At 42.0% G+C, this 24,481-nt stretch overlaps 1 protein-coding gene across 1 annotated transcript in view; it reads right to left on the bottom strand.

The window, feature by feature from the left end:
* Positions 1-8,975: 8,975 nt before the first annotated feature.
* Positions 8,976-24,481, bottom strand: part of ARHGAP40 (Rho GTPase activating protein 40) — a 45,178-nt gene continuing 29,672 nt past the window's right edge. Inside the window, exons 6-15 of the mRNA XM_063120052.1 lie at positions 24,313-24,478; positions 23,514-23,605; positions 23,310-23,387; positions 20,720-20,879; positions 20,060-20,142; positions 18,597-18,803; positions 16,362-16,502; positions 13,855-14,015; positions 10,044-10,099; positions 8,976-9,479 (exon numbers count right to left, since the gene is read on the bottom strand). Of these exons, the coding sequence (XP_062976122.1) occupies positions 9,373-9,479; positions 10,044-10,099; positions 13,855-14,015; positions 16,362-16,502; positions 18,597-18,803; positions 20,060-20,142; positions 20,720-20,879; positions 23,310-23,387; positions 23,514-23,605; positions 24,313-24,478 (1,251 nt within the window). The 3' untranslated portion in view covers positions 8,976-9,372. The remainder of the gene's footprint in view (positions 9,480-10,043; positions 10,100-13,854; positions 14,016-16,361; positions 16,503-18,596; positions 18,804-20,059; positions 20,143-20,719; positions 20,880-23,309; positions 23,388-23,513; positions 23,606-24,312; positions 24,479-24,481) is intronic.

A 24,481-nucleotide genomic window follows, 5' to 3' on the forward strand; every position in this document is an offset into this window, starting at 1 on the left:
AGGCTTCTAGTGTGGGAGAGCCCACAACCTCCCTAGGTAACTGATTCCATTGTCGCACTGCTCTAACAGTCAGGAAGTTTTTCCTGATGTCCAGCTGGAATCTGGCTTCCTTTAACTTGAGTCTATTATTCCGTGTCCTGCACTCTGGGAGGATCAAGAAGAGATCCTGGCCCTCCTCTGTGTGACAACCTTTTAAGTATTTGAAGAGTGCTATCATGTCTCCCCTCAATCTTCTCTTCTCCGGGCTAAACATGCCCAGTTCTTTCAGTCTCTCTTCATAGGGCTGTGTTTCCAGACCCTTGATCATCCTGGTTGCCCTCCTCTGAACAGCTTGTCTGCGTCCTTCTTGAATTGTGGAGCCCAGAACTGGACGCAATACTCTAGATGAGGCCTAACCAGGGCCTAATAATTTTGTCTCTATCATGTCTCCCCTTATCCTCCTTTTTTCCAAGCTAAACAATCCCAGTTGTTGTAACCTTCCCTCATAGGGGATATGCTCCAGCCCCTTAATCAGCACCATGTACATTGATGGTGCTATATAAATAAATAATAAATAATAATAATAACATTTTAGTTGCCCTTTTCTGCACTTTTTCCAGCTCTATAATATCTTTTTTTAGGTGTGGTGACCAGAACTGTACACAGTATTCTAAGTGTGGTCAAACCATAGATTTGTATAAAAGCAGTATGGACTACTTATACCAGGGGTCCCCAAGTGGCACCAACAGGCACCTCCAATGGTGCTCATGAAAGGGTCTACAATATGGCACCTACAGACAACTGCAACACTTTTTTAAAAATCCTGTATTTTTAATACAGTATATATACATGGATTTGTATATATTCAATGTTGTAATATCAGTCTTTTAGATTTCAAAAGGACGCAGAGAATCCATTTACGCTGACCATTTGTTAATTTCCATGAAGCAGGTAAATGATTTAAAAGAGCATGTACATCAGTGAATATTAAAGACTGTTTCAGCACAAAATTTATCTGTGTAATAACCTCTTCCCCAAAAGAAGCAACTACTGGACATTGGCAAAACATATGTTTAAAAGAAGCACCCTCAACAATTAGCCGAATTAGACAATCCTTTATTAAAGAGATGTTGTGGTGTCCAATAGGTTTTTGCTAAATAAGAAGCAGCCTAATATTCATAGAAATGACAGGTTAATGCCAAAGCCACAATCTGCTGATTAAGCATTTTGTGGTGGTGCCCACAGCACTTTCTCAAATTCCAAAAAGGTTGACAACCCTAGCTTATACTAATGTGTGTATCTAACATATGAGTGTTGAATCTTTTAAAATGTTTTTAATGTAGTGAATTGACACTTTTTTCAGGGAATTGTTTTGCTTCTATTTTGTATTGCAAATAAAAATAAATAAAAATAAAAAAGAATTGAATTGCTACTTCAGTGATCCCCCTTGTGAAGAAAAAATTAGGACTATATTCCTGAAAACAAAGCATTCTGAAAAACATTATTATTATTATTATTTATTTATATAGCACCATCAATGTACATGGTGCTGTACAGATTACACAGTAAATAGCAAGACCCTGCCGCATAGGCTTACAATAGAAGTCAATCCCTTAAAATCAAGAATTATCTCAGCAGGTGTACCTAAATTATTGCCAGGTCCATCACCAACTGTTACCCATGGCAGCTAAATGGAACAGCCATATTCAGAGAGGTTGTTATGTAGCAATACAAGATAACAGGGACGAATAACAGGAGGTGTCATCATTACCTTTATGCTCTGCTGGGATGTGTTCCAAGGGGATTATTTTATGGAGGGGGGCACCACTGTGTTTGAAACCACATGTGATTACAATTCAAAACTACCCTCCACTCATTGATTATTATGAATTAAAATGCTTTTAAAGTATACTTCGTTGCTTTATCTTGAACACGTTCATGAGCTTTCTCTGCCCCACCCACTAAGCTCCTAAAGAGCTGGCTGAATTGATTGCTGTGGCAGCAAAATATATTAGTTGGAGCCATGGTTGGATATAGTCAGGCCATTCTTGTGTAAGCATGCAAAGTAAAGCCATTAGGGGACATATTACAAACAGGTATCCAGACAATTCTAGCATAGTTGTGCTTTTCCAGACAACTGTTTTATCCCATTTTGGTTCTGTACAAATTTCTGAGAGCAGATGCAAAGTGCTGTAACTGCAGACAGGATGACCCAACAAAAGAGAATTGCACAGCTTAGCCACTCTAATGGTCACAGGGAAATCTTTCTATGCAGGCCACCTTTGTTGCTCCCAAAATTTGCAGCCCTCCTTCTCTGCCTTGATAACACTAAAATGGCTCTAATTTTTTTTGTCCCTTTGTTCTGCTCCGAATCAGACAAACAGCTACCGAGATTGATCAGTTTCTTAATTGCAGTAATTTTACCTTAAATACAGGCAGCTGAGTGTTCATCATCAAGTCACAAATTTCGCTGTTGAGTAAGAGACCTCCCCCAAGCAAAATAATTACAGATAATAACAAGTGGATCATAATAAATGCAACACACAACAAATGTGCTCTAAGGACACGAAGCAGAGTCAGAAGGGCTATTAGGGAACCCCTGTGACTTTCCCCCCTTTTTGGGGGTGGAAAGAAGAAAAACAATGCAACATCCCTAATTGTCTCTTGTAAACTGGAATCTAGCTCATCAACCAGCTCTGTTGGTTTGTTATAAATAATACCCAATTATTTCTCTTTTGGCAGCCTCTTGTGTCCAGAGAACAGCTTACCAGTGTCATCAGCACAGATGAGAACTGCCACCTCAATTTACATCAGTGCATAAAAGGCTGTAATGGAAGGCAGTAGGAGAGACACACTTAGGTTAATTATAGTATTCTCACAAACCTGCACCTGACAGAAACCAATTTGCCACAACTCCCCTTAGCCTTGCACAGCTATTTTAGCCTCTCTTTCCTATTCCTCACCAACATCTCCAAGTCACAGAACAAAGCATGCTGTGAATTCTCCTTTAACTTATCTATTATATGTAACTGTTTCAAAACCACAGGGACTTGCTCCAAAAACAGCCCTCTGTGCAGCTCTTCAGGGGTAGAGAGAGCTGGCTAAATGGATTTTAAAAAGAAAGGGAGAAATGAAAAGAAGAGAGAGATTACACTCTGGGGTTTCAAACTGGAAGATAAGGAAAAATCAGACCATTGGTACATCTAGTTCAGTCCCATTGGCTTCCTCTCCCTGAAAGAACAAGTTCTCCACAGGTCGTTGCCACAAGCAGCATCACCAGGTAGTCATAACCCAAATAGTATAATTGATTTGCATATAGTTTGCAAATGATATGCACATTTTCCAACATCTGGAAAAATACATACTTTGAATGCATTCAAGAAGACGTATTTGTAATCTGCATGGCTGAAAGCTGTTGCCTGCACATGCAGACCTGCACAGAGCTGAGCATACCTGAAAGCTGTTGCCCTGGGGCTTACACCTGAATAGACATACGTACAGCTGAGCTGTGCTTTCTATGCTTAGGGTGAAAATGTCCAAATGGGTTTGAATTACATCTGCCCCAGCCCTGACTTCTTTGCCCCCACTTACACTGTTCCTGGCATGCCCCCAGTGCCCTGAGCCCCACCCACTTCTGGAATGTGGTCCCAAGACCCTTCTGAAATTGAATTCCGAGCCTGGGCGAAAACAGTTTGTCACTCCTGCAATAAGTATTATACTTTTACTATGCACAGCACCATGTACATTGATGGTGCTATATAAATAAATAATAAGTGCTCACTCTGTAAAAGCAAATCTGAGGTGGGGAGATGACCACATTGAGCTATTGCCACATTGAAACAACCTGTGTGGTGGTGACTGCCATCTGAATGCTATAACAAGTATGCTTTCCTACCTACCTGCAACCTACCTGTTTTTGTTTGTATTTTATACTTTTTATGGTTTTAAATTTTGTATATTTCTTTTTAATGTTCACTGTTTTTAACTTTTGTAAATTGCCCTGAGAGCTTCGGCTATGGGGTGGTATATAAATGCATAAAATAATAAAATAATAATAATAATAATAATAATAATAATAATAATAATAATAATAATAATAATAATAGCCAGTGGGAAACATTTTGTGGATGGAGGATATTAATATTGGATCTGCACAGGGCTGAATTTTTGGACAACTAGATATCCATACAAATAGAGCGGATTGAGAAATGCATTTAAACAGTGACCATATGGTAACTAGTTGTCTATTGCCAGCCTACACCTGCAGCTCTATGCATCCTTACTTGGAAGCAAGTCTTCTTGAAAGTTTGTTTAATAATTTAAAAGATTCATAAGGCAACTTTTAGGGAAAACTTTCCAAAGGCAATGTAAAATAAAATTCACCATAGCAAATAAGACTGTGGCAAGGTGAGCTGTATGCAACTGTTGATGGACGACATCAAGGCCTCTGATCTCCCTTCTGATGGTTCTTGATCTTTAAGCCAGACTTGGACTGGACAGTCCTTCAAATAGAAGGTGCCTTCAACCACAGTACTGTCCTAACCCTAACCTTTCAAATAGAGTATTATCCTTAGTAGAGTAAGACACATGGCCACCCTCTTTTCTATACATGCCAGGCATCCAGAAGGGGGAAGGACTTCTCTGGTCCACCACACTAGAACGCTCCCATGCCAACTCCACCATTTCACACGAGGCGTAGAGGTGGGGCATGTCTGTATGGGCGACACAGTAGGGAGAGCACTTAGGAATGGAAGAACCAGTGATGTTTGAGCTCATCTAAACTCTCCAAAAATCACTTCGGCTGGCTCCCTTTTTCATATTTGACTTGTTTTTCAGTTTAGTTGAATATGGAAAGTTCACATTTCTGTGCACCTTTTCCAAAGGCGCACACTCTGCCCAAATGAATGAAGCATGAAAAAGCATTGGAGGTTTGTGTGTGTGTGCTTTTAAATGTGCATTTCAAAGTGTGTGTTTTAAATACACATTTTCCAAGTGTGACTGCAAATTTGGGGATTTGGGAAATTTCTTGAAAAAAAATAGCTCCTCACAATTACATTCAGGATTGCGAATGGAACATGTTCAAATGCTTTGCAAACAGAAATGACATTGTTGCACATCCCTAAGACCACCAGAGGTGTTGCAACCAGCTGGCTCCCAGTCTCCTTCCAGAAGCAGGTGCAAACCATTCCAACATCTTACCTGAGCTGGTTTTCAGATCTGATTGCTGCTGTTGTTTTGTTATTTGAATTAATCTACTGAGTTTGATGTTATTTGAATTACTCGACTGAGTTTGATGTTTTTGTAAGCTGTTTTTAAAATAGTTATTTAAAGTTGTTTGATGTTTCTAATGTATTTTATATTCTTGTTGTTAGCTGCTTTGTGAGGGCTACGACCTAAAAGGTAGCCCAAAATAAAATTTAAAAATCTTATGGATTTTAATGTTTATTTTGCTTATTCTCATGTACGATTGTAGTGACCTGGATATTTATGCAACTTTAGAGTGGCATATACATTTTTCGGCTTAAAAATAAATATTGAGTGATGGAGCTTGTGAAGGAAGGTCAGGGTTCACCTGTCTTCCCTGCAAGGTAGGCTCTGGACCAACAGTCCAGTTACGCAGATTTCCACCTCCCTTGCCCCATGCCAAGACAGCAGAAGCCTGCCTCTGGGAGAATAACGACACAACAAATAAGGATTGAAGCACTTTATTAAAACTTTAAAACTAATCATGTAATGCTCCAGTCGAACACACACAGCTTAAAAGCACAGACCGGGGTGGGGGGGAAGAAGGGGGGCGGAAGGGAGAAAAGGAATGAGGTAGATAGCAGCACTAAAACAATAAACCACCGTAAATCATGCCCGAAGGCGACAAGCCGTTCCCTGGAGCAGCCAGGAATTAATACAAGAAATCCTAACTAAGGCCCAAGTCTTAACCTTCCTTGAAAGGAATCTCCCGACTTCCACTTGCGTTCGGTTCCATGGAAGGTGACCCACTCCCAGTTACCATCTCATTTATCCCCTTCGGGCCAGCAGGTACCGTGACCCATGCCAACCAATCCAGAGCCTTCTCTCTGGCCTCTGGTTTCCCCTCACCCAGTAGGGAGCCTTTCCAAGCAGGCTGCTTTTCCCACAGCTGAAGTCAGTTGGCACCATCTCTACGAATTAGTCCCAACCTTGAGGGTTTGGCTGCACTGATGACAACCCAGGTGAAGTTTTCTGGGAAAGCGCCTAGCCAGCTGTTTTAAAAAGTTGTTCTTGAGAACTCTCCCAACAAGGAGGTTCCAGTCTTAGCAACAGGACTGCAGCCATCTTTGCCCTGTCTTCACAGAGCTCATTCATCTGCTTTCTGGACTGTTCTTCTAAATCTGTTGGTTGAGACCAGAAAACTTTTTTTTTCCAATTCCTTGTTGTACCTTTTTAAAGATTTTGCTTCCTAACTGCCTTTGCTATTCAAGCTAATCTACTGTGGTTATACTCCTCCTTCATATAGTTCAAAACCATTGTTTCTTCCATTAGAGATTCAGCAAAACCATTTATTTATTTATTTATTTATTTTACAGGAAAAAAGAAATCCAGCAATTGACACAATGCAGTATGAGTCAGGAGGGGCGATGTTTTGGAAATATGTCTAATTCTTTATTGATTAACTGTTTTAAATACAGCATTAAAATATTAATATAAACCATTGTTAAAAAAAATGAACAAGTGAGCTTTACATTTAATGTCTCACTGCTTTAACTGCTGTTAACGAGACAAGACAAGAAACGCGGACATCATTCAAAGAACATCAATATTATGGAAAGAGTTGGGGTTACATGTTTTCCTCATATGTTACAACTACAGTCCATTTGTCTCAAGATGCATTTCCCACAATGCTTATGTCACATTGATTTATTAGCATTTGAGGAATCTTAAGTCATTTCTTTTCATTCCCATGCTTTTAATTTAGATTGACCCTAAGTACAAATCTGAAATTTGTTGGCAGAAAAATACAGCCCTCATACTTAAAAGTAGAAATTAGTCCCTACTATACTTTGGGCTGTTCATAATTACCCAAACCAACACCTTTTACCCAACACTACTTACTCTGGGCACCTTGTACTGCCTCTCACACTGGATCAAAGCTGTGTTGGCAAACCTGTATGCTCCAAAATGGCAACTTCTATATGCAGTCCTTGGTCGTAGATGCACTGACATGTATTAATTTTGTACAGTGTATCTAGAAAAAAAACTCTCCTTATGTATTTCAGAGGTTTTGCGGACGACTATGTTGACTCTGATTTCCAGCTAGGCTTTGAAACATAGATATTCCCATCTGCATAAATATCTCATTCATCCATCCTGTGTGGTTCATTAATACTTTCCCTGAATTCTAATTGTACTTTTCTAGAACATCCAGAATTCCTGTATCTATCATTTCTTCAGTAGAAGCATATGGAGAACAGGAAATGCAAAGCAGAAAAATGATATGCTGTAGAGTGAGGTATTCTTCCTTCAGTCTGGACAGCACTAGGTTAAAAGTAGTAGCAGCTGCTGCTGAAAACATCTAAGTGAAATGTCCTGTCCATCCATCCCCTGCCTCCCTGTGTAAGGCCTAACAGAACTTACCACTCTTCAAACCCTCCACTCCCCACATTGACTATAACTGGTAAGGAGGAAGGAAACACTAAAACATTACCAGGACCTGATGGCAAGTACTGCTAGACAATAAAAAGGGGACGTTCATATGCAGTGGACATTTTTAGCAGTAGCCACATGTTTGTGCAATATCTGTGTTCTACCCTCTAATTAAAAACAGCCCAGGTTTGGAGAAGTACCTTTGCATCACTGCCCAGCAAGTCCTGAAGTTACAAAGGAATGGTTGCGAGGTAATTCAAAGGTAATTCCCCCCACCCCCAAAAAAGGGGTGCTGCAGCTGTAATACATGAGTTTGCATTGAATGTGTAGTCAGACTCCTTGAGCTTGGATTCCTTTCTTATGCTAACAAAAATGCGTTCTTCTACATCTTTTTATGTTCAAAGGAGGGGAAACTTCCTGCAGTACATACTCAGTTTGTTCGTGTTTAATTTGTTCTTCTGATAATACTAGCTGTGATCTTTGGCTTAGACACTATTTTCAAAAGAGGGTAGCTTTCCCAAGTCCACCAGTGGGGCAACATGACACACTGTTTTTAAAATGGCTCTGTTACTAACTTCTCAAAAATAATACCACTCCCCTTAAGTGGGAACCTCAAACAAAGGTACCTAAAACTACCACTTTTGAAAAATCCTTTGCAAGTTTAGGTTGTTATTTTGACTTTTAAAAAACAGAAAATAAAAAGTTTAGGATACCAGAGGGAAGGGCATTACAGATGATAATATTCTTCAGAACAACCTAGCCAAATTCAACAGGCTTTTGGTAACTACCCCTATAAACATACTATTAAAAATGCGGGTATCAAAGAAACAATAGACATTGACTAAAACATCATATGGCTCAGGTGTTCATGGATTGTCTTGGACATAACAAACGACTTAAGGGTATGGAGACGGAAGAAAAGTCTCTACCTGGCATTTCTTTAAGCTGGGGGAAAATATTACAACCAGATAGGGATACAAAATCCAATTTGAAAATCAGAGACGTTTCATTAAAAGAGTAATACTGAGGTGGTTTAGCGCAGCCAAGTAGGAAGGTGTACTTGGAACATATTGCTTTTTTTAAAAAAAAGACCAAAAAAAATAAAAATCACAGCAGAACTGTGCACATGAACAAATACACTCTTATGTATTGAATTGCAATGTTCAAATGCATCATAGGAGGCATTCTACACCTACAGTTGTGCATAGTTAATATTTCACCTCCACTGTGCTTGGATAACAGTATTCTGAAAACAGAACTTCAAATATAGTTTTCTCTCTCTCTCTCTCTCTCTCTCTACAACCTGGGCGATTTGGTTATCAATTAAGCCTTCCCAAAGCAAAACAATTAAAAACAACACACCACATCCATCCAGAAGCTTAAATCCAAATATGATGTTTCACATTATGAATATCACCAGCTGTTAACCAACTGCAGCACCTTGAGACTCTGGTGTCTCCTTTCTCCAATGTGAGGACTTAAGTGACTCCAAGAAATGAATCAAACCTCCAAGCCAGATGATCACCATCAGTTCGTTCAAGGATGTGACTCTTTTTGTTTTTTTAATCTTTCCTTCCTCAGCAGCTCTTGTTGGAATTCCTTTACTACAAGCATTAATACAGGCATATGTACCCTTCTCTTCTTCCCTTGGCTACAAGTTCATACTAACTTTGAAAAACGAATTGCTACTTTCACCACAACCTGTTGGTCCATTAAAAAAAAAGTTTTTGTTTTAATAGAATCTGTGGCTGGATGCTTTTACTCCTGGCCATCTTCTTAGAACGTTCTTGGAAAAGATGGATTTGGCCTTATAATCCATTCTGCATGGGGGTTCACATGATAAAGGTCTAAGAGATATGTGTCTGGATCCAGGCAATGCTCACCTGGTTGAGAGGAGAAAAGCATTTTTCAAAACATTAGTCCAGAAGTTGTAAACCTACTAACCTATCCTGTATCTAGTAATGTCTCCATTCATTTCAAATGATTTAATAAACTCCCTAATAGCATCCAGGCTTTGGAAAACATCTCTCCTATCTTGTCTGGCCTGCAAGTGATGACAAGGAAAAAGAAAAAGAAATGGTCCAGCGGGGGAAAAAAGATATAAAATGAGGAAGAAAGAAGGAAAAGTGCAGCACTGCTATTACTCAGCAAGGCTATCTTCCCACTTATCAGTCATAGTTGGGGTACTGTGCTATTGCATCAATGAAAAAAAGATACTTGCAAATGATCAAGAATCGGAATGTGATTGGGGCAAGCTTGGTTTGACTGTGTGGAAAGGCCATCAGGAAGGTCAGCACTGCCTTCTGGCCCTGCAAGGCCTTGGCATGCTCATTCCTAGTTGTTCAATTCATTTCTATAGCAGCTCCTGTCCTTGCTGCCCAACCTCACCTGTCAACCCACACTCCCCACAATTACAAATAAAATGCTAGCATTTCAAATGTACATACTTATGTTGCCGCCAACTTCATAAAGGAACAGGTTCATCGAATCCATCGAACCATTACTGGGGGGGGGGGGGGGAAATGAACAAACAGAACAACTCTGTTACAATCAATTCCAAAAGGAAGGCAACCAAACATTGTATTACTCTAGATTTAAAGGTCTGAATTTAGAAAGGTCAGCTCATGGAAAAAGGTATAGGACATACAGATCAGTAAAACTCTGGCAAGCAGCCTTTTAAGAGGCTTTGGTAAAGTCATTGGGCAGTATCCAATGATGATGATGGAAGAACTGGAAGAACTGCTAGCTAAACGAGAAAGTAGTGCTTACTAGCGCAACCCAGGAAACTAGCCCAAACTACCACTTTCAGAATGGGACAAGTCAGGAAACGAACTCTGCTGACCTGTCCTGTTCTGGAAGTGGATTTTTCAGCTAGTTTCCTGGGCGTCTTATTGCACCACAAGTCGTATTTAGAGCTGGTGGATTCCTAACACTGGATAATGCCCACTATGAATAGGAATGGAAAATAAGCTAATGGTCCTTCCTAATAGAGAGACTGAAAGAGCAATCCTATGCACTGTGCGTGTTGTGCCATGTTATGGTTGATGTTTTTAATAATGTGTAAATGATGATTGATTTATACCAGATTAACTGTCATAGCTTCCTCCAAAGAATCCTGGGAACTGTAGCTTGCCCAGAACACTCTTTCAGAGACTCTTACAATGCTCTGATGCCCAGGGTTCCCCGGGGTGAGGGAATGACTGTTAGTTTATGTATGTGGTGTAGATATTCTAGTCCTGGCAAAGGACATGTTTCTCAAGAAGAAAACAAAAAGGCTAAAGGGGGAAAAATCAATGTCTATCGACAACATTCAGCTTGACTCAACAGCCAATTCAGGAGATGCTTGAATGTGTTAAGGAAAAACTGCAGCATCCTCAAGTGGAGATGGTTGTTGTTAATAGAGTATTAAAGGCTAATGCCTCAAATCCACTGTGACATGCCCAAGAGTCCCCTTCATTTTTCACCTTCCGCTGTTCAGATCTGTACTTCATTTATTTCTTTATTTTATTGCATTTTTATACTGTCCAATAGCCAAAGTTCCCTGGGCGGTTCACTTTACTGAAAGAAGCAAGAACATACTAACAGATGCAGACAATAATACAAATTGCCCAAGGAGATTTTATAAGTCAAACTCAGATTCGGGTCATAGTCATAAACTGTGACCATGATGTAATTGGTCTTTTATTTATTACACTTATTCCCACTTTTTCTTCAAGGAGCTCAGGACTGCCTGAAGATGGTTCCCACATGGCCTTGCAGCATTCAGACCATTTTCTGGGTCTTGGTCCACAAGGTTCATGGGAACTTCAGACACTATAAGGTTAAAACTAGGGATGTTGGAAAAATCCGTAATGGATTCAGAATTCTAGGTATCCGACCTAGAGATTCCGATGTAACCACAGATTCCACAGTGGACCAACTTTTTCCAAGTCATGCTGATTCTGTGGACTTGCGCCCCCCCTTTTTTTTTTAACTTTTCAGGAAATCTATGGAAATTCACATACTTTTGGAGAGATTTGTAAAAATTTGCATTAACATGCCACTTAGCGCTAATGCACATTAGTTAATGCAGATTAGCGAATTTGTGCACCTGCATAAGTGCGCATCAGTGCACATGTGAATTATCGCAACTAGAATGAAATTCTCCTACAAAAGAAGTCCAATTCCATCACTGAGTGGGCAACGGAATGAAAGACGCCTGACAATCCACGAAGCATAGCCAGAATGGACTTAACAAAATCCATACATCCCTAGTTACTTATTTATTTATTTATTTATTTAAAGCTTTTTTATAGCTCCGTCTTACCATTTCTGGCATCGAGGTGCTTTACAATAACATATAAAACAGTTCCATTAAAACCCTCAACCCACATTAAAACAATTCCATTAAAACCCTCACCCTCAAACCATTAAAAACCCCAATTTAAACCACCCCCTCCCCAGACTCTTGTGAAAATAAAAACGCCTTATAAAGGCATTTGAAGCAATTGAAAGTGGGAGCCTGTCTAATCTCCAGTGGCATATTGTTCCATAACCGGGGACCAGCCACTGAAAAAGCCCTGGCCCCGGCACATTCCAATTTGTAGCGGGGGACCATCAGGGCGCCCTGCTCCTGAGAGCGAGTCTGCCAATGGTGAGACACAGGAGAAAGGCGAGTGCTCAGGTATCCAGGACCCAAGCAATGCAGGGCTTTATACATGGTCGACAAAACCTTGTGTTGCACCCTAGCAGCCACTGGCAGCCAATGGAGCTCTTGAAGCACCAAAGTGATAGAAGACCACTTCGGGAGCCCCTTGACCAACCTGGCTGCTGCATTTTGTACAGCTTGTAGGCGTTGGATTTGCTTCAAGGGAAGCCCTGTATACAACAGATTGCAATAGTCCAGTCTGGAAAGAACCAGGGCCTGGACTGTGGTGGTAAGATCAGCCTCTGACAGAAAGGGGCGAACTTGGCGGAGCACATGGAGTTGATAAAAGCAACTCCGATCCACGGCCCCCACCTGTGATGACATAGTTAGGGACTGGTCAAGAATAACACCCAGGTCCCGCGCCTCAGTCACAATCCTTGATCGGATTCCTGAAATAGGCAGATCTACGAGCTCCTGCCTCAAATCTGCCAGCCGCTGACCTTGGCCAATCACCATCAGCTCAGTCTTCAACTATATACTTCAGTCATCTGGCAAGCAGGTCAATTGTGTCAGTAGGGAGAGGATCTCCTCCCAGTGTAAATATCAGCTTCAGAAGAGTGGCTTTTCTCAGCACTGCAGCTGGGAGAGGAATGGGCTAAATTCATGCTTGGTCTAAACCCACCCACACAATGCACTGGATGCAATTTGCATTTCAAAAACCAGCACATTAAATGCAAAGATGCCTTTAAGTTCAATATGGACTTAAGATGATTTCAGCGGAGGCATTTCTGAGAAATATTTTTCCTCTTCAGTATTTATTTTTATTTGTGGGGGGAGCAGTTTGCCAGAAGAACATTTTCAAGGGTAGCAATCCAAGGGAAGAGTATCAGCTTGGTTTGTTCTAGTCTCTTCCTTCTCCCTCAAGGTAGGACCAGTGCTCTGGTCCCTAGATACTGAGTACCAGAACATATCACCACACCAAAAAGTCAGTATCGATATTCAGGAGAATATAGCAAGAGCTCTGCTGGATCAGGTCAAAGGTGGGACTAGTCCAGCTTTCTGTTTGCCCAGCAGCCAGCATGATAGCCACAGGAAGCCCACAAAAGCAAGACATCACTTGCCAAATCAAGTTCAATTGCAAGCCAACATGTGCAGGAAGGCTACTGTTGATTATACAATCCCTAAAATGTTATGAATTTGTTTTCAGTTGTAGAAAATTCCTGCAGGAAGTTTAATTTGCTACTCACTCTTGTTAATGATTGTTAAAAAGCTACATTTAGGGCACACACCACACTTAAGCTAGTTTGGGACTCTCTTACACTATTGGCAGCATGTGTGATTACTGTTAATTTAGGATAGAAAACAAGAACCATCTTTTTTAAAAACCCAAGAATGTCTATTTCAGCCTAGCAGATGTTTTGGACTACACCTCCCAGCACTCCTGACCACTGCCCATGCCTGCTGAAGCCAAAAACTTCTGGAGGCCACCAGGCACACATTTTCCAGACATGGAAAATGTAAATACGGATTGAAGTACCTCATGTGAAAACGGCCTCTATTAAATTCCGCTGGTCTCACTGACTCCAAATTCTAATTGCTTATAGCTAGACAAAGTGTGAAAGGGCTGTTACCATTTGAACAAATTGACTGTGTTGACAATATTCCAGCCATTCTGACAGAGGTTCTTCTGGAACTGCCTCAGGACATCGGCAGCTTTGGTTCCATTGGTTAAGTGAACTTCCAGAGAATCCTTTAGGAACAGGGACGCCTGGACTTTCACTGTTTTGGAAGGCTGAAAGATAGAGGAGGCAGAATGGGGAAGGGCGCAGGAGAAGGGATACACAGGTAAGAACATCAAAATACATGCACAAACAAACAAACAAAGTCGTAAGAAAGCAGTCTGGCAGTCTGCTTGGAAACGATTCTCGCCTCCAAGTAACTGTTGCTATGTATGCCCACCTCCATCAGACTAGGCAGTGATGGCAAAGGATGGGACTGACGCAAAGCAATGAAGATTAAATCACTACCAAAGTGGTAGCGTTGGACTAGAATAGATAAACAGAGTAAGCGTGAGCGCCCCCTGGTGTTTATGTGGGGAAAAATTCTTGTTTCAAGGAGAAATTCTCACAATCAGTCATCACAGAAAATAGAACAACAGATTTTAATTTTATCCAAGCAGCTTGTCGGAAGCTTCAAAGGCTGGCTGCTAAAATTCAGTCCCCTCAAAGACTCGTGACGGGTCATCTAAGTCCTGAAAAGGTTCACACAGAACAGACACCAGGAGAAGAAAAAAGGACTTCCTTTTCACGATTGATCCAAGTACCAATTTACAAGTAGATAGATACAGAACAAAAGAGGGAAAGTGTTAAAAAATACAAGCTAGGAGAGACCAAGTTGATCTCCTCTTCTGCCACCAGGGTCAGCCCAAGATTTCGTTACCCAAGGTAAAGAACTGTGATCCCTCCTCAGTCCATGTACAAAAGCTGACTGGATTGCCAGTTGAAACTTTAAAGCTAGCTATGAGAAAGTGTCCTCCGCTGCACTTGTAGGCAGCAGGCTAGCTTTTGGGGCACAGCGTAGGCCCCATGGTGCACAGCTTTCTCTTCCACCACCTCCCAGAATCTGCCACCTGAGGCGACCACCTCACTCTACCTAATAGTAGGGCTGGCCCTGTCTGCGACTGACCTCATCCTGCAACTGCTGCAGTGGCATCTTTCGGAAGGCCTGTTTCAGTCTCAAAATGGTGTTTTCATCTATTATCATTGTTCTATTCCAATACACAACTGGCTATTACCATACATGTTTGTTCAAAGCTGTCAGACAGCTGCCAAGGCACCAGCAGCCCAGCAGAGCTCACCGCTGACATCTATCCTGGGTCCGCAAATAGTTTTTCCAGTGATGTGCTCAGTGCAGAGTCTGAAAGCCACCATTTAAAATCTCCCCTAATGACCCCAATGTAGCACTGTTTCGGGAAAGTTTAGGGAATTCAAACAGCTGTTTCAGACCCAGCTTTGTGGTGCCGATTAGAGATCCGAAGCATTGTGTCTGGTGCCGCTACCACCTGGTAAGCCTTCCGGGGCTGAGGCTCCCTCCTATGTCATAGGCAGCCCCCTCCTTAGGAAGGGGCTTTCCAGGTGGTACTTTGCTGAGGCTTCCTTCAAACCTGGAGCTATGAAGAATTAAAAGAAGGTGAGTACACCCAAGGTTAACTCCCCTCCTACACAGAGCTCACAATATGCGGCTCTTTTCTGATGCACGATTTTATAAAGATATAGTTTTATGAGGGACCATGGCTCAGTAGTAGAGCCCCTCCTTTGCATGCAGGAGAACATCTCCAGGTAAGGCTGGAAGAATTCCAGCCTGAAATTCTGGAGAGCTACTGCCAGTCCATACCAACAATACTGGGCTAGATGGACCGATAGTCTGACTCAGTATAAGGCAGCTTCCTATAGTCCTATGTTCCAGCACAAGATCAGCAATGTGGTAAAGGTGTCAGAGGCCGTAGAAAGGGCAAGGATAATTATGAAGTCCCTGCAGTTAATGGATGGTACCATTTAGAAGGCACCTCAAATTAAGTACTGTGCAGGCAAAGTGCTCTACATCACCTCCAAAATTCTTTCACAACACTCATGTAAGGTCGACATTTATTGTGTAGATTGGTGGGAGAAAATTAGTGGCTTGTCTAAGGCAGCCCAGAGAATAAATGGCTGAGCTTTGGAGTGAGACTATTCAGCTCAAAACATCTGAAAGGCCACCTCAGATGGCGGCACAGCTCAACATCATTGGAACATTTAAGAAATGTTTGTCGCTAAGCTGCAGTGTTGATGAGCCGTGAGGTGAACTTGTTCTCATGGTTTTCATTTGTGTGTGTTTGTGTGTACACCTATGCATAAATACAGTTCCTTGCATACTCCATTAGGATCCATCCATGGCCACACGGTAGCTGCACACAAAGTCTGTGAAAATTCTACCTTTGCCTGTTCCCTGTCCATCACAAACAAATGCTGGTCAGCAAATTACATGTCCGCACGGGCAGGATTTTCTTGCTGTTTCCATGCACCCAAAAGTGATCACACATCGGCCTGGGCAAATGTGACGGCCAACAATATGGGTGGTGGGCAAGGAGAATTTCACTCACTTCGCCGTGGTTCTTCTCTGTCTTTTCCTTATCCACGTGAATCTTCCTTAACAGGTTTTTGATCCTCCTGTCGTAGAACTGGTACCTCCTGCTGTTGCTCTCATTCATTTTTCTCACTTGAGTTACCAAGAAAGACGCAACCTAAAATAAATGTAAAAAGGGGGGGAGGGAGAGGGAGAGAAAGGCAGAGGGGTGACAGTTGTGACACACTATTTACTAACATCACAAAAATTCTGAAAGTATATCGACCTAGGAGTAAGAAAAGACAGGTTGGTTCTGAACTCCGCATGGGTAACCTCGAGACTGAACTACTGTAATGGTCTCTGGGTGGGGCTGCCCTTGAGGCTGGTTCAGAAGATGTTGCTAGTGCAGAATGCTGCGGAGAGGCTGTGGAAGGGAGTGCTGTGCCATGCGTACCTAACACCTGTTATGAAAGAGCTATACTTCCTGCCAGTTTCCTACTGAGTCAAGTTCAAGGCATTACTATTATTATCATTATTATTATTATTGACATATAAAGCCCTGAACAATTTAAGACCGGGTTACCAGAAAGATCTCGCCCTATATAGACCCATTAGACCGCTATGATCCTCAGGTAAGACCTTGCTGTCTGTGCCACATCCTGCAGAATCCCATCAGGCAGCAACACGGCAACAGGCCTTCTCTGTGGTGGCCCCCTCCTTTGGGAATGAACACCCCTATTCAATATGTCAGGCATCGACCATCATGTGCTTTCGGGCCATTATTAAAAACTTACTTGCTTACCCTGGTTTTCTCAACAATGAACTTTTGTTGTTGCGTTCTTATAATGAAGCATTGTTTTATAACTTGCAATAAATCACTTGGGAATTTTAAAATGGGAAGTGTATAATATTCTAAAATAAGTAAACAAACAGAGAAGGAAAATCCTTGGGGTGGGTAGCAGTAGCTGACAAAATGGCTTTGATCAATTTTCCACTAAGTTAAGTTTAATAGTTTATGTACCAACCTACTTCTAAGCACAAATGTACTAACCTACTATTTATTTTATATCCCACCTTTCTGCCAAAGAGCTGAAGGTGGTGTACGTGACTCTCCATTCCCCCACCATTTTATCCTAACAACACTGTGTGGTAGATTGAGCTGAGAGATAGTGACTGGCCCAAACTTCATGGCTGAATGAGCACTTGAACCTTCATCTCCTCGGTCCTAGTCTGATACAATAACCACTATGCAATATTAGTTTCATCTTTCCCTGTGGAGTTCCTGCTCCTATTACCCTATTTCTTCGATTCTAAGATGCACTTTTTCCCCATATAAACATCTCTAAAAATGGGGTGTGTCTTAGAATCGCGTGTGCATTTATTATTTCTTAGAATCAAAGCTTTTTTTCTGTTGGTGGTACTGAAATTAGTGTGCATCTTACAATCGATGGCGTCTTAGAATCGAAGAAATACAGTATATTCAAGGTCCCGCTCCTTACTTTTAAGGCTCTCTATGTTGGCTGTGTGCTTCCTATAGTATCTTTCTGATACTCTGACCAAATTCGCCCAACACCGATCCCCCTTTGCTCCCTTTTCTTACTTCCATTTTCAGCCTTCATGTGAACACCTTCCTCCTCCTGTCTTGCCAAAGTAAAGTTGCCACCTTTCTTCATTTCAGGAAAACCTTCTTGCTCTCAAGTCTAAAATCTTTTCCAGCTTCCTCTCTTGTTTTACTCGGGACTACAGTCCCTAGCTCTAAGCTTTGACGAGAAATTGAAGCTCCTCTAGGCCTTTGTGTTACTTGGCATCCAGACCTCTGGTAACCGCATCCACCGGACACTTGCAACCCACTGGTTGTTTCCGAACCATCCTTTGCATTGTGCCTTACCAAGAAAGCTTTTTAGCCTGAATATCATAAACTTGTGAATACTATTGACCTTGTAACCTTCACATGACCATCACATGACCTGCAGATCCTAATTTGAATGTCTGCAGACCCCTCCTCATCTTGGGACTCTAAACATGTAGACACTGTGACTTCACCATCAAGCCAGCTTTGTAGAACTTTTCCTCTCCTTTCCCCCCTCTCCCCACAAACATCTTGCCTGATAAAAGATCTGCAGTTCTCAAAAGCGTGCATTTTTGGGGGGGTTGGCCTAATAGAGGTATTACACTAACATGCATTTTAAACAATAAATTCTTCTTGTTTAAAAGCAAGATGCATTTATTGAATTTTATGAATGGCAATTTACAAATGACTTGGGAAACTTACAGTCCAGAGCAAATCTTGGTAATGGATCATCATCCGCACAATGTCGGCCGCACCCTCTGCCAGCTGTTTCTCCTTCCCTTCCGGGATCTTGTTGGGCAACCCCTTGTGCATGAAGAGATTTGGAGCAATGACTGTGGAAACATTCCAGAGATTCATCTTGTTTTTCCTTTCCTTGGTAACCACTAGCCTCAGAAACTCCAACAGGGCCTGAAAGAGGGAAGGAAACTATTCTCACTGTCAAGCATCAGCTGCGAGCAAAGAAGTAGTAGTAGTCAGTTTTAGTTTGGATGCAGAGAAGGTGAATACTAAAGGCTGCTTACAGACAACAGCTTTATCAGGAGATTTATTTATTAAAACATTTATATCCCGCCCTATATCACAAGGATCTCTTAGTGTATTATATTACCTGTACAATATTACTATCATTCTAAAAATATTATGTCGTATCACTTTGCACATTAAAATGCTGCCCTGTCAGAACACTGGGATCTCTTAACTGAGGGCCAAACTAGATGTGATGTTAATTATAAACTGCAGAGAGAAAGTAAGTTCCAAGCATTGCCAGGAAATCCACTATTTCAAAATATGGGTTACACAGACATAACTTTACAATTATTCACTCCTGGGGCACATACTTATCACACAAAAAAAGAGAACATGTCCTTTTTGTATTGATTAATTTTATTTATAGCTCAGAACTCCGGCTATTGGGAGGTATAGAAATTGAATAAATAAAATAAAATATATAAATTGCACCTTCATCCAAAAAAATGGAATGCATGGTGGTATGTAGGCTGTACTTGTGAAATATTGATTTGGTCATTTAGGAAATGCATCCAAAGTTACAGAGCCTTTAAGGGCAGATTAATGTAATTAATCAAGTATGCTGTAGTGGTTAGAGTGTTGGACTTGGAGCCGGGAGATCCGGGTTCTAGTCCCCACTCAGCCATGTAAGCTCACTGGGTGACTTTGGGCCAGTCACAGACCCTCAGCCCAACCTACCTCACAGGGTTGTTGTTGTGAGGATAACATGGAGAAGAGGCGGATTATGTATGCCGCCTTGGGTTCCTTGGAGGAAAAAAGGCGGGATATAAATGTAATAAATAAATAAAATAATTGAATGAGGTTTTGCCTCTAATCAGTTATATCATATGGACATGTGGAAGTTGCCTTTCACCAAGTCAGGGCACTGGTCCATTTAGCCCAATACTGTTCACTACGATTGGCAGCAACTTTAAAGATATAAGGCAGAAGTCTTTCACAGCCCTGGTAGCCAAGGTCTTTATAACTGGAGGAGCCAGCGACTGAACCTGGGAAGTTAAGCACACAAAGCATGTGCTCTGTTATCACTTCTCCCCACAGATCCATGGTTACAGGAAGTGCACAGATCTCAAAACATTCTGGATAGCTACACGGCAACATTTCCACAACAACCGACACCATAGAGGAGACAATCACATTACCTTCAGGGTGTTTCGGTTGGGTTCCGGCAAAATCAGTATAAGGAGATTGAGAGCCTGCAGCCTCTGTTTCAGATCTGGGATATCTGTAGTGGAGAGAATAATCCACATCTTAAACCTGTGAAGAAGAAAACTGTAGCCCAAGACCCTCTCTTTAAGACTCCATTTTGCCTGTCGGAATGGCTGAGTTGCACCGTTTCACACTTGCCCTTGCCTCACATACAGAGCACTCAACATGCATCTGCCCAGAAAACCTTCTTTAGCCCAGGGGACTGTATGCTGCCTAACACCCCCAAGAAGCATAGGAATGGCTGCGATTATTCAAACAGCTACAGTGCATGGACAGTGCACAAATACCTACGTAAGAGGACCGCACCAATGCTTTTGTCCTTTGCAACAACCTCAAAATGCTCACACATTTATAGAATACAACTAATTATGAATCACATCTGTATCACATTCTTCTCCCAAAGAGCTCTGGGCAATTGAGGCTTAGGCTGAGCGAAAGACTTGCCCAAGACTGAGCAAGGAATTGCCCAAGTGCATGTCCAACAGTATATCCAACTACACCATACTGGCTCTCTGATGGATCTGAAAAGGAAGCACGCCTAGGATCTAGAACTTAAGGCTGCAAAGGGCTGCTGTTTTTGGCTGGAGGCTCACTTTGCACGGCTGCGAAGGCAGGCAAGTATTCCGCTGTCAACAAAGGAGTGGGGAGTTCCCGTATGAACCTCTTCAGCAAGCCGGACACATCATTCTGGTGGACCTCATCCCACTGGAAGAAGCCAGTATAGAATTCGCTTTCTAGTTTTTGTTCCAGACTCTGAGGGGATAAAATATTAATGTGTTACACTTTTAGACGGCCTAATAACCTGAGTTCTCTAGGCGGTGCACAGATAAATGGGGGGGGGGAGGATACAAAGGAAAAAAAGATAAAAACAGCACATAAGAAAACCAAGAGAAAGCCAGCAGCAAGGGGAAGCGGGGAGAAACAATGCAGCATATAAAAGGAGCAGCAAAATAAAAACAGTATGAAAATGCCTGGGAGAAATCACCTGGCACCCCCAAAAAATGTAACAGAGCACCAGGTGACCTTCTCTGGGAAGGGCATTCCACAGACAGGGTGCTACCACTGAAGCTAGGAGGCATACATATCCTGATGTTGGAAAGCTGTCAAAGTTCAGGTAAAAATTAAATATTGGGGTACAAGGGGAATAGCTAACATCTTTTGCTATTCCTTTTCTCTCCTCAACTTTGAAAACTACAGATATAACTAATAGACTAGAGTCTGTGGGATGTGAGGTTTACATTTTCACAGTGACAAAAATACTTTACTATAAACATTGGGAAAATTGAGATGTCCCAGTAAGAGAAGCGCTACTTGGGGAAAGCCAGCTAGAATTCTCCTGTAACACATAACTAAAATTTATTGCTGTGTGTGTGTGTGTGTGTGTGTGTGTGTGTGTGTGTGTGAGAGAGAGAGAGAGAGAGAGAGAGAGAGAGAGAGAGAGAGAGAGAGAGAGAGAGAGAGAGAGAGAATGTAGCAAACATTTGGAAGTATCTTTGCATTGTCTACGTCCTTGAGCTCAGCAAGAGGGGTCATTTCTGCTTGCAGCTGCCCCCTCCTGGTTTGGCCAAGAATACAGGCTACCACAATTTTAAAACAGCTCTTTATATGGAAACTTCTGCAAGCAATAGGAGGCACAAGAAAATATGCTGAACGGTGTACATTTGCTAAAACAAAATACTACTAAACACTATACCAGTGATTTTCAAAAGGTCTACTCTCAGGGAGCCCTTTTCACAACATTTCTGCTTAGAAATGTCTTAACATCCATCTCAAACTCCTGTATGCTACAGAAGATTCCAGAACATATTCTAGATCCCAGTTCAGGCAGAACACTAGCCAGGCCTATGTGGCTTCACTGTGGCCGAACAGCGCATGCATGGAGTGTGCTTGAGAGCAGAGGTGGATTGACTTCAGTCTTAAACAGTCTGCTTGTCTGTCTGTCTGTCTGTCTATCTAGAATCCTTCCAGTTTGCCAGTCTTTTAAACAAATAAATCAAGAGCACACACACTGGATAAGTGAGGAACTCACGTTCATGAATGTAAGAAGGGCCACTGCAGTAGTTGGCTGGAGGACTTTTGCACCCTGTACTTGGGGGATGAGGACAAGGCAAGAGGGCACCAGGCTGGTACTGAGTGCCATGTTATTACCTCCTTCCAAACAGCAGTTCCTTGTGTTTGATGGCAACACTGCATCATGTCTGCTGTCTCTGCTATCACAATTACCCTATTCCTTCAATTCTAAGACACACTTTTTTCCCATATAAACATCTCTCAAAATGGGGTGTGTCTTAGAATCGCGGGTGTGTCTTAGGGTTTTTTTTTCTGTTGGTGGTACTGAAATTAGCATGCGTCTTACAATTGATGGCGTCTTACAATCGAAGAAATACGGTAGTACTTTGCTTTGGATAGAGACTTAGCGTACTGAGATGAGCAAGTTTGGCCAACCACAATAACCCCTTGGGATGGTATCCTTAAGAGGGTCCAGGGAGTGTGGGAAACCTAAACCAGTCCAGTAATTAGAATGGGGTTCAGCTATACCTCCAAGTAAAGAGCTAAAGGTATGGGGACTTCACTGCATTGCGCCTCTGTCTATCACCATACCTTCTCCCAGGTTTATCCAGAAACACAGTGTTCAAAGTGTCTTCCTGCTGCCAGGTTAGGAAGATTAAGACCCATGTCTCTCTCAATGTAAGATGAAGCCACTGGAGTTATGGTTAAAGATGCTCTTTTTCCCACCCAACTCTGTATACAGACTTCTTTATTTCTCTTTCCCCACCACCAAGCTCCCATTACAGGCACAAGTAGCTTGCTTGTGCAGCCTTCTTTACAACAGGTGCTAGGTCAATCGTGCCCAACCTTGTGCCCTTCAGATGTTTTGGATTTTGACCATGGCCAATTGTCAGGAATTCTGGGAGTTGTAGCTCAAAACAACTGGAGAGCACCAGGTTGGGGAAGGCTATGCTAGGTGGTCCACCAGAAATTGGTCAGTAGTCCACAGGTGGGCCATGGTCATCCTTCTATCCACTCTTGTCTAGGACACACCCAGGACTCTGCAACATTTGCACACTGTAGGGGAAGAATGATAGTGGTAGGTCAACCATCCTGCAGAAAGCTTGCTCACAAATATTAACCTTCTCTTGAACAACTACTGATATATTTCCTTGGAACCCTTTTCCACTATACCTTAATGCGGCTCTGGGATCCTGAAACTCTCAGAATTCCTTCCGTGTCCAGCCCTTTCTTTTCCAAACATGACAGTAACTATGAAACAAAATTGAAGAATTTCACTATAAAAAGGAAAGAAGGGATGTGCAGCAAAACTAAAAGTGACGTAGACAAAGACTCCTGCCCCTCCAAAACCCCAAAGAAGATGTGAAATAAATTTACCGCTTGCAGAATTAATGGAACTCTGGTATTAGGGAGGAGCTTCTGATCATTTTCTAACAAAATGCCAAGGGGAACTCCAAAAAGCTTGTGCTCTGCAATGGAGGATACAGTGTTATAAGTCAGTATTTACAAATCTTTCACAGAAAAAAAGTGATCAGCAGAAAACCAGAAAGTGAAAGCATGAAGACCATTGGGAGGGTAAATTAGCAATATATAGTGAGAAACAGCTATAAAATGTTTTTGCAGGAGTGATGGCAAATTTAACAATGAAAGGTACAAGTCTGCATGATTATTCTTTTACAGTGGGATCTCACTCAATGATGGAAGATCTCTGCACTTGGTAGGACAAAACACAAACTGTGCAGACCTGGTGCACCCAATCACACACTAGAGGGCATGCTTATAGGCTAATTTGACCTAGGCATACAAGCATTTGTCCAAGGAGTTTCACTTTAAAAGGAAGGACACAAAAGAACTCTGTGCAACTCTTGTATCAGGTTGTGCAAGCAGGGCTGGTCTGCACTAGCCCCTCTCCTGTTTGACATGGAGGAGCAGAGGAATCAGTGCTGATTCAGTTCAGGGCACAGATGGCTTACATCAGATCTGAGAGACCTTCCCAACCACTCTCTGGTGTCACATCCCCCCAGCAATCTACACATTCATTCATTTATCCATCCACCCACCCACTTACTTCCAGATCTGGTAATCTACCAATTGTCTCCTTCTCTAATTGTAATTGATGATGAGAATCACATGATGCTAAATTCATAGTTAAAAGGAGAGGGGGGGAAGCAACTACCTGCTGCCTTCCGTTTTGTTGCCTTGTTTCTCTTCAGCTCCAAGCCGAGGACGTCACAGAGAGCAGTTAGCTCAATGAGTGCCAATGTGGGCATCTTCTTCATATCCTGCAGAGATAGATCTCCTATCCTGGTCACTCCCAGCCTGCCTTTAGCGATCTTAAATTTCTA

The sequence above is a fragment of the Elgaria multicarinata genome, chromosome 1, assembly GCF_023053635.1.
Source record: "Elgaria multicarinata webbii isolate HBS135686 ecotype San Diego chromosome 1, rElgMul1.1.pri, whole genome shotgun sequence".
Lineage (NCBI taxonomy): Eukaryota > Metazoa > Chordata > Lepidosauria > Squamata > Anguidae > Elgaria > Elgaria multicarinata.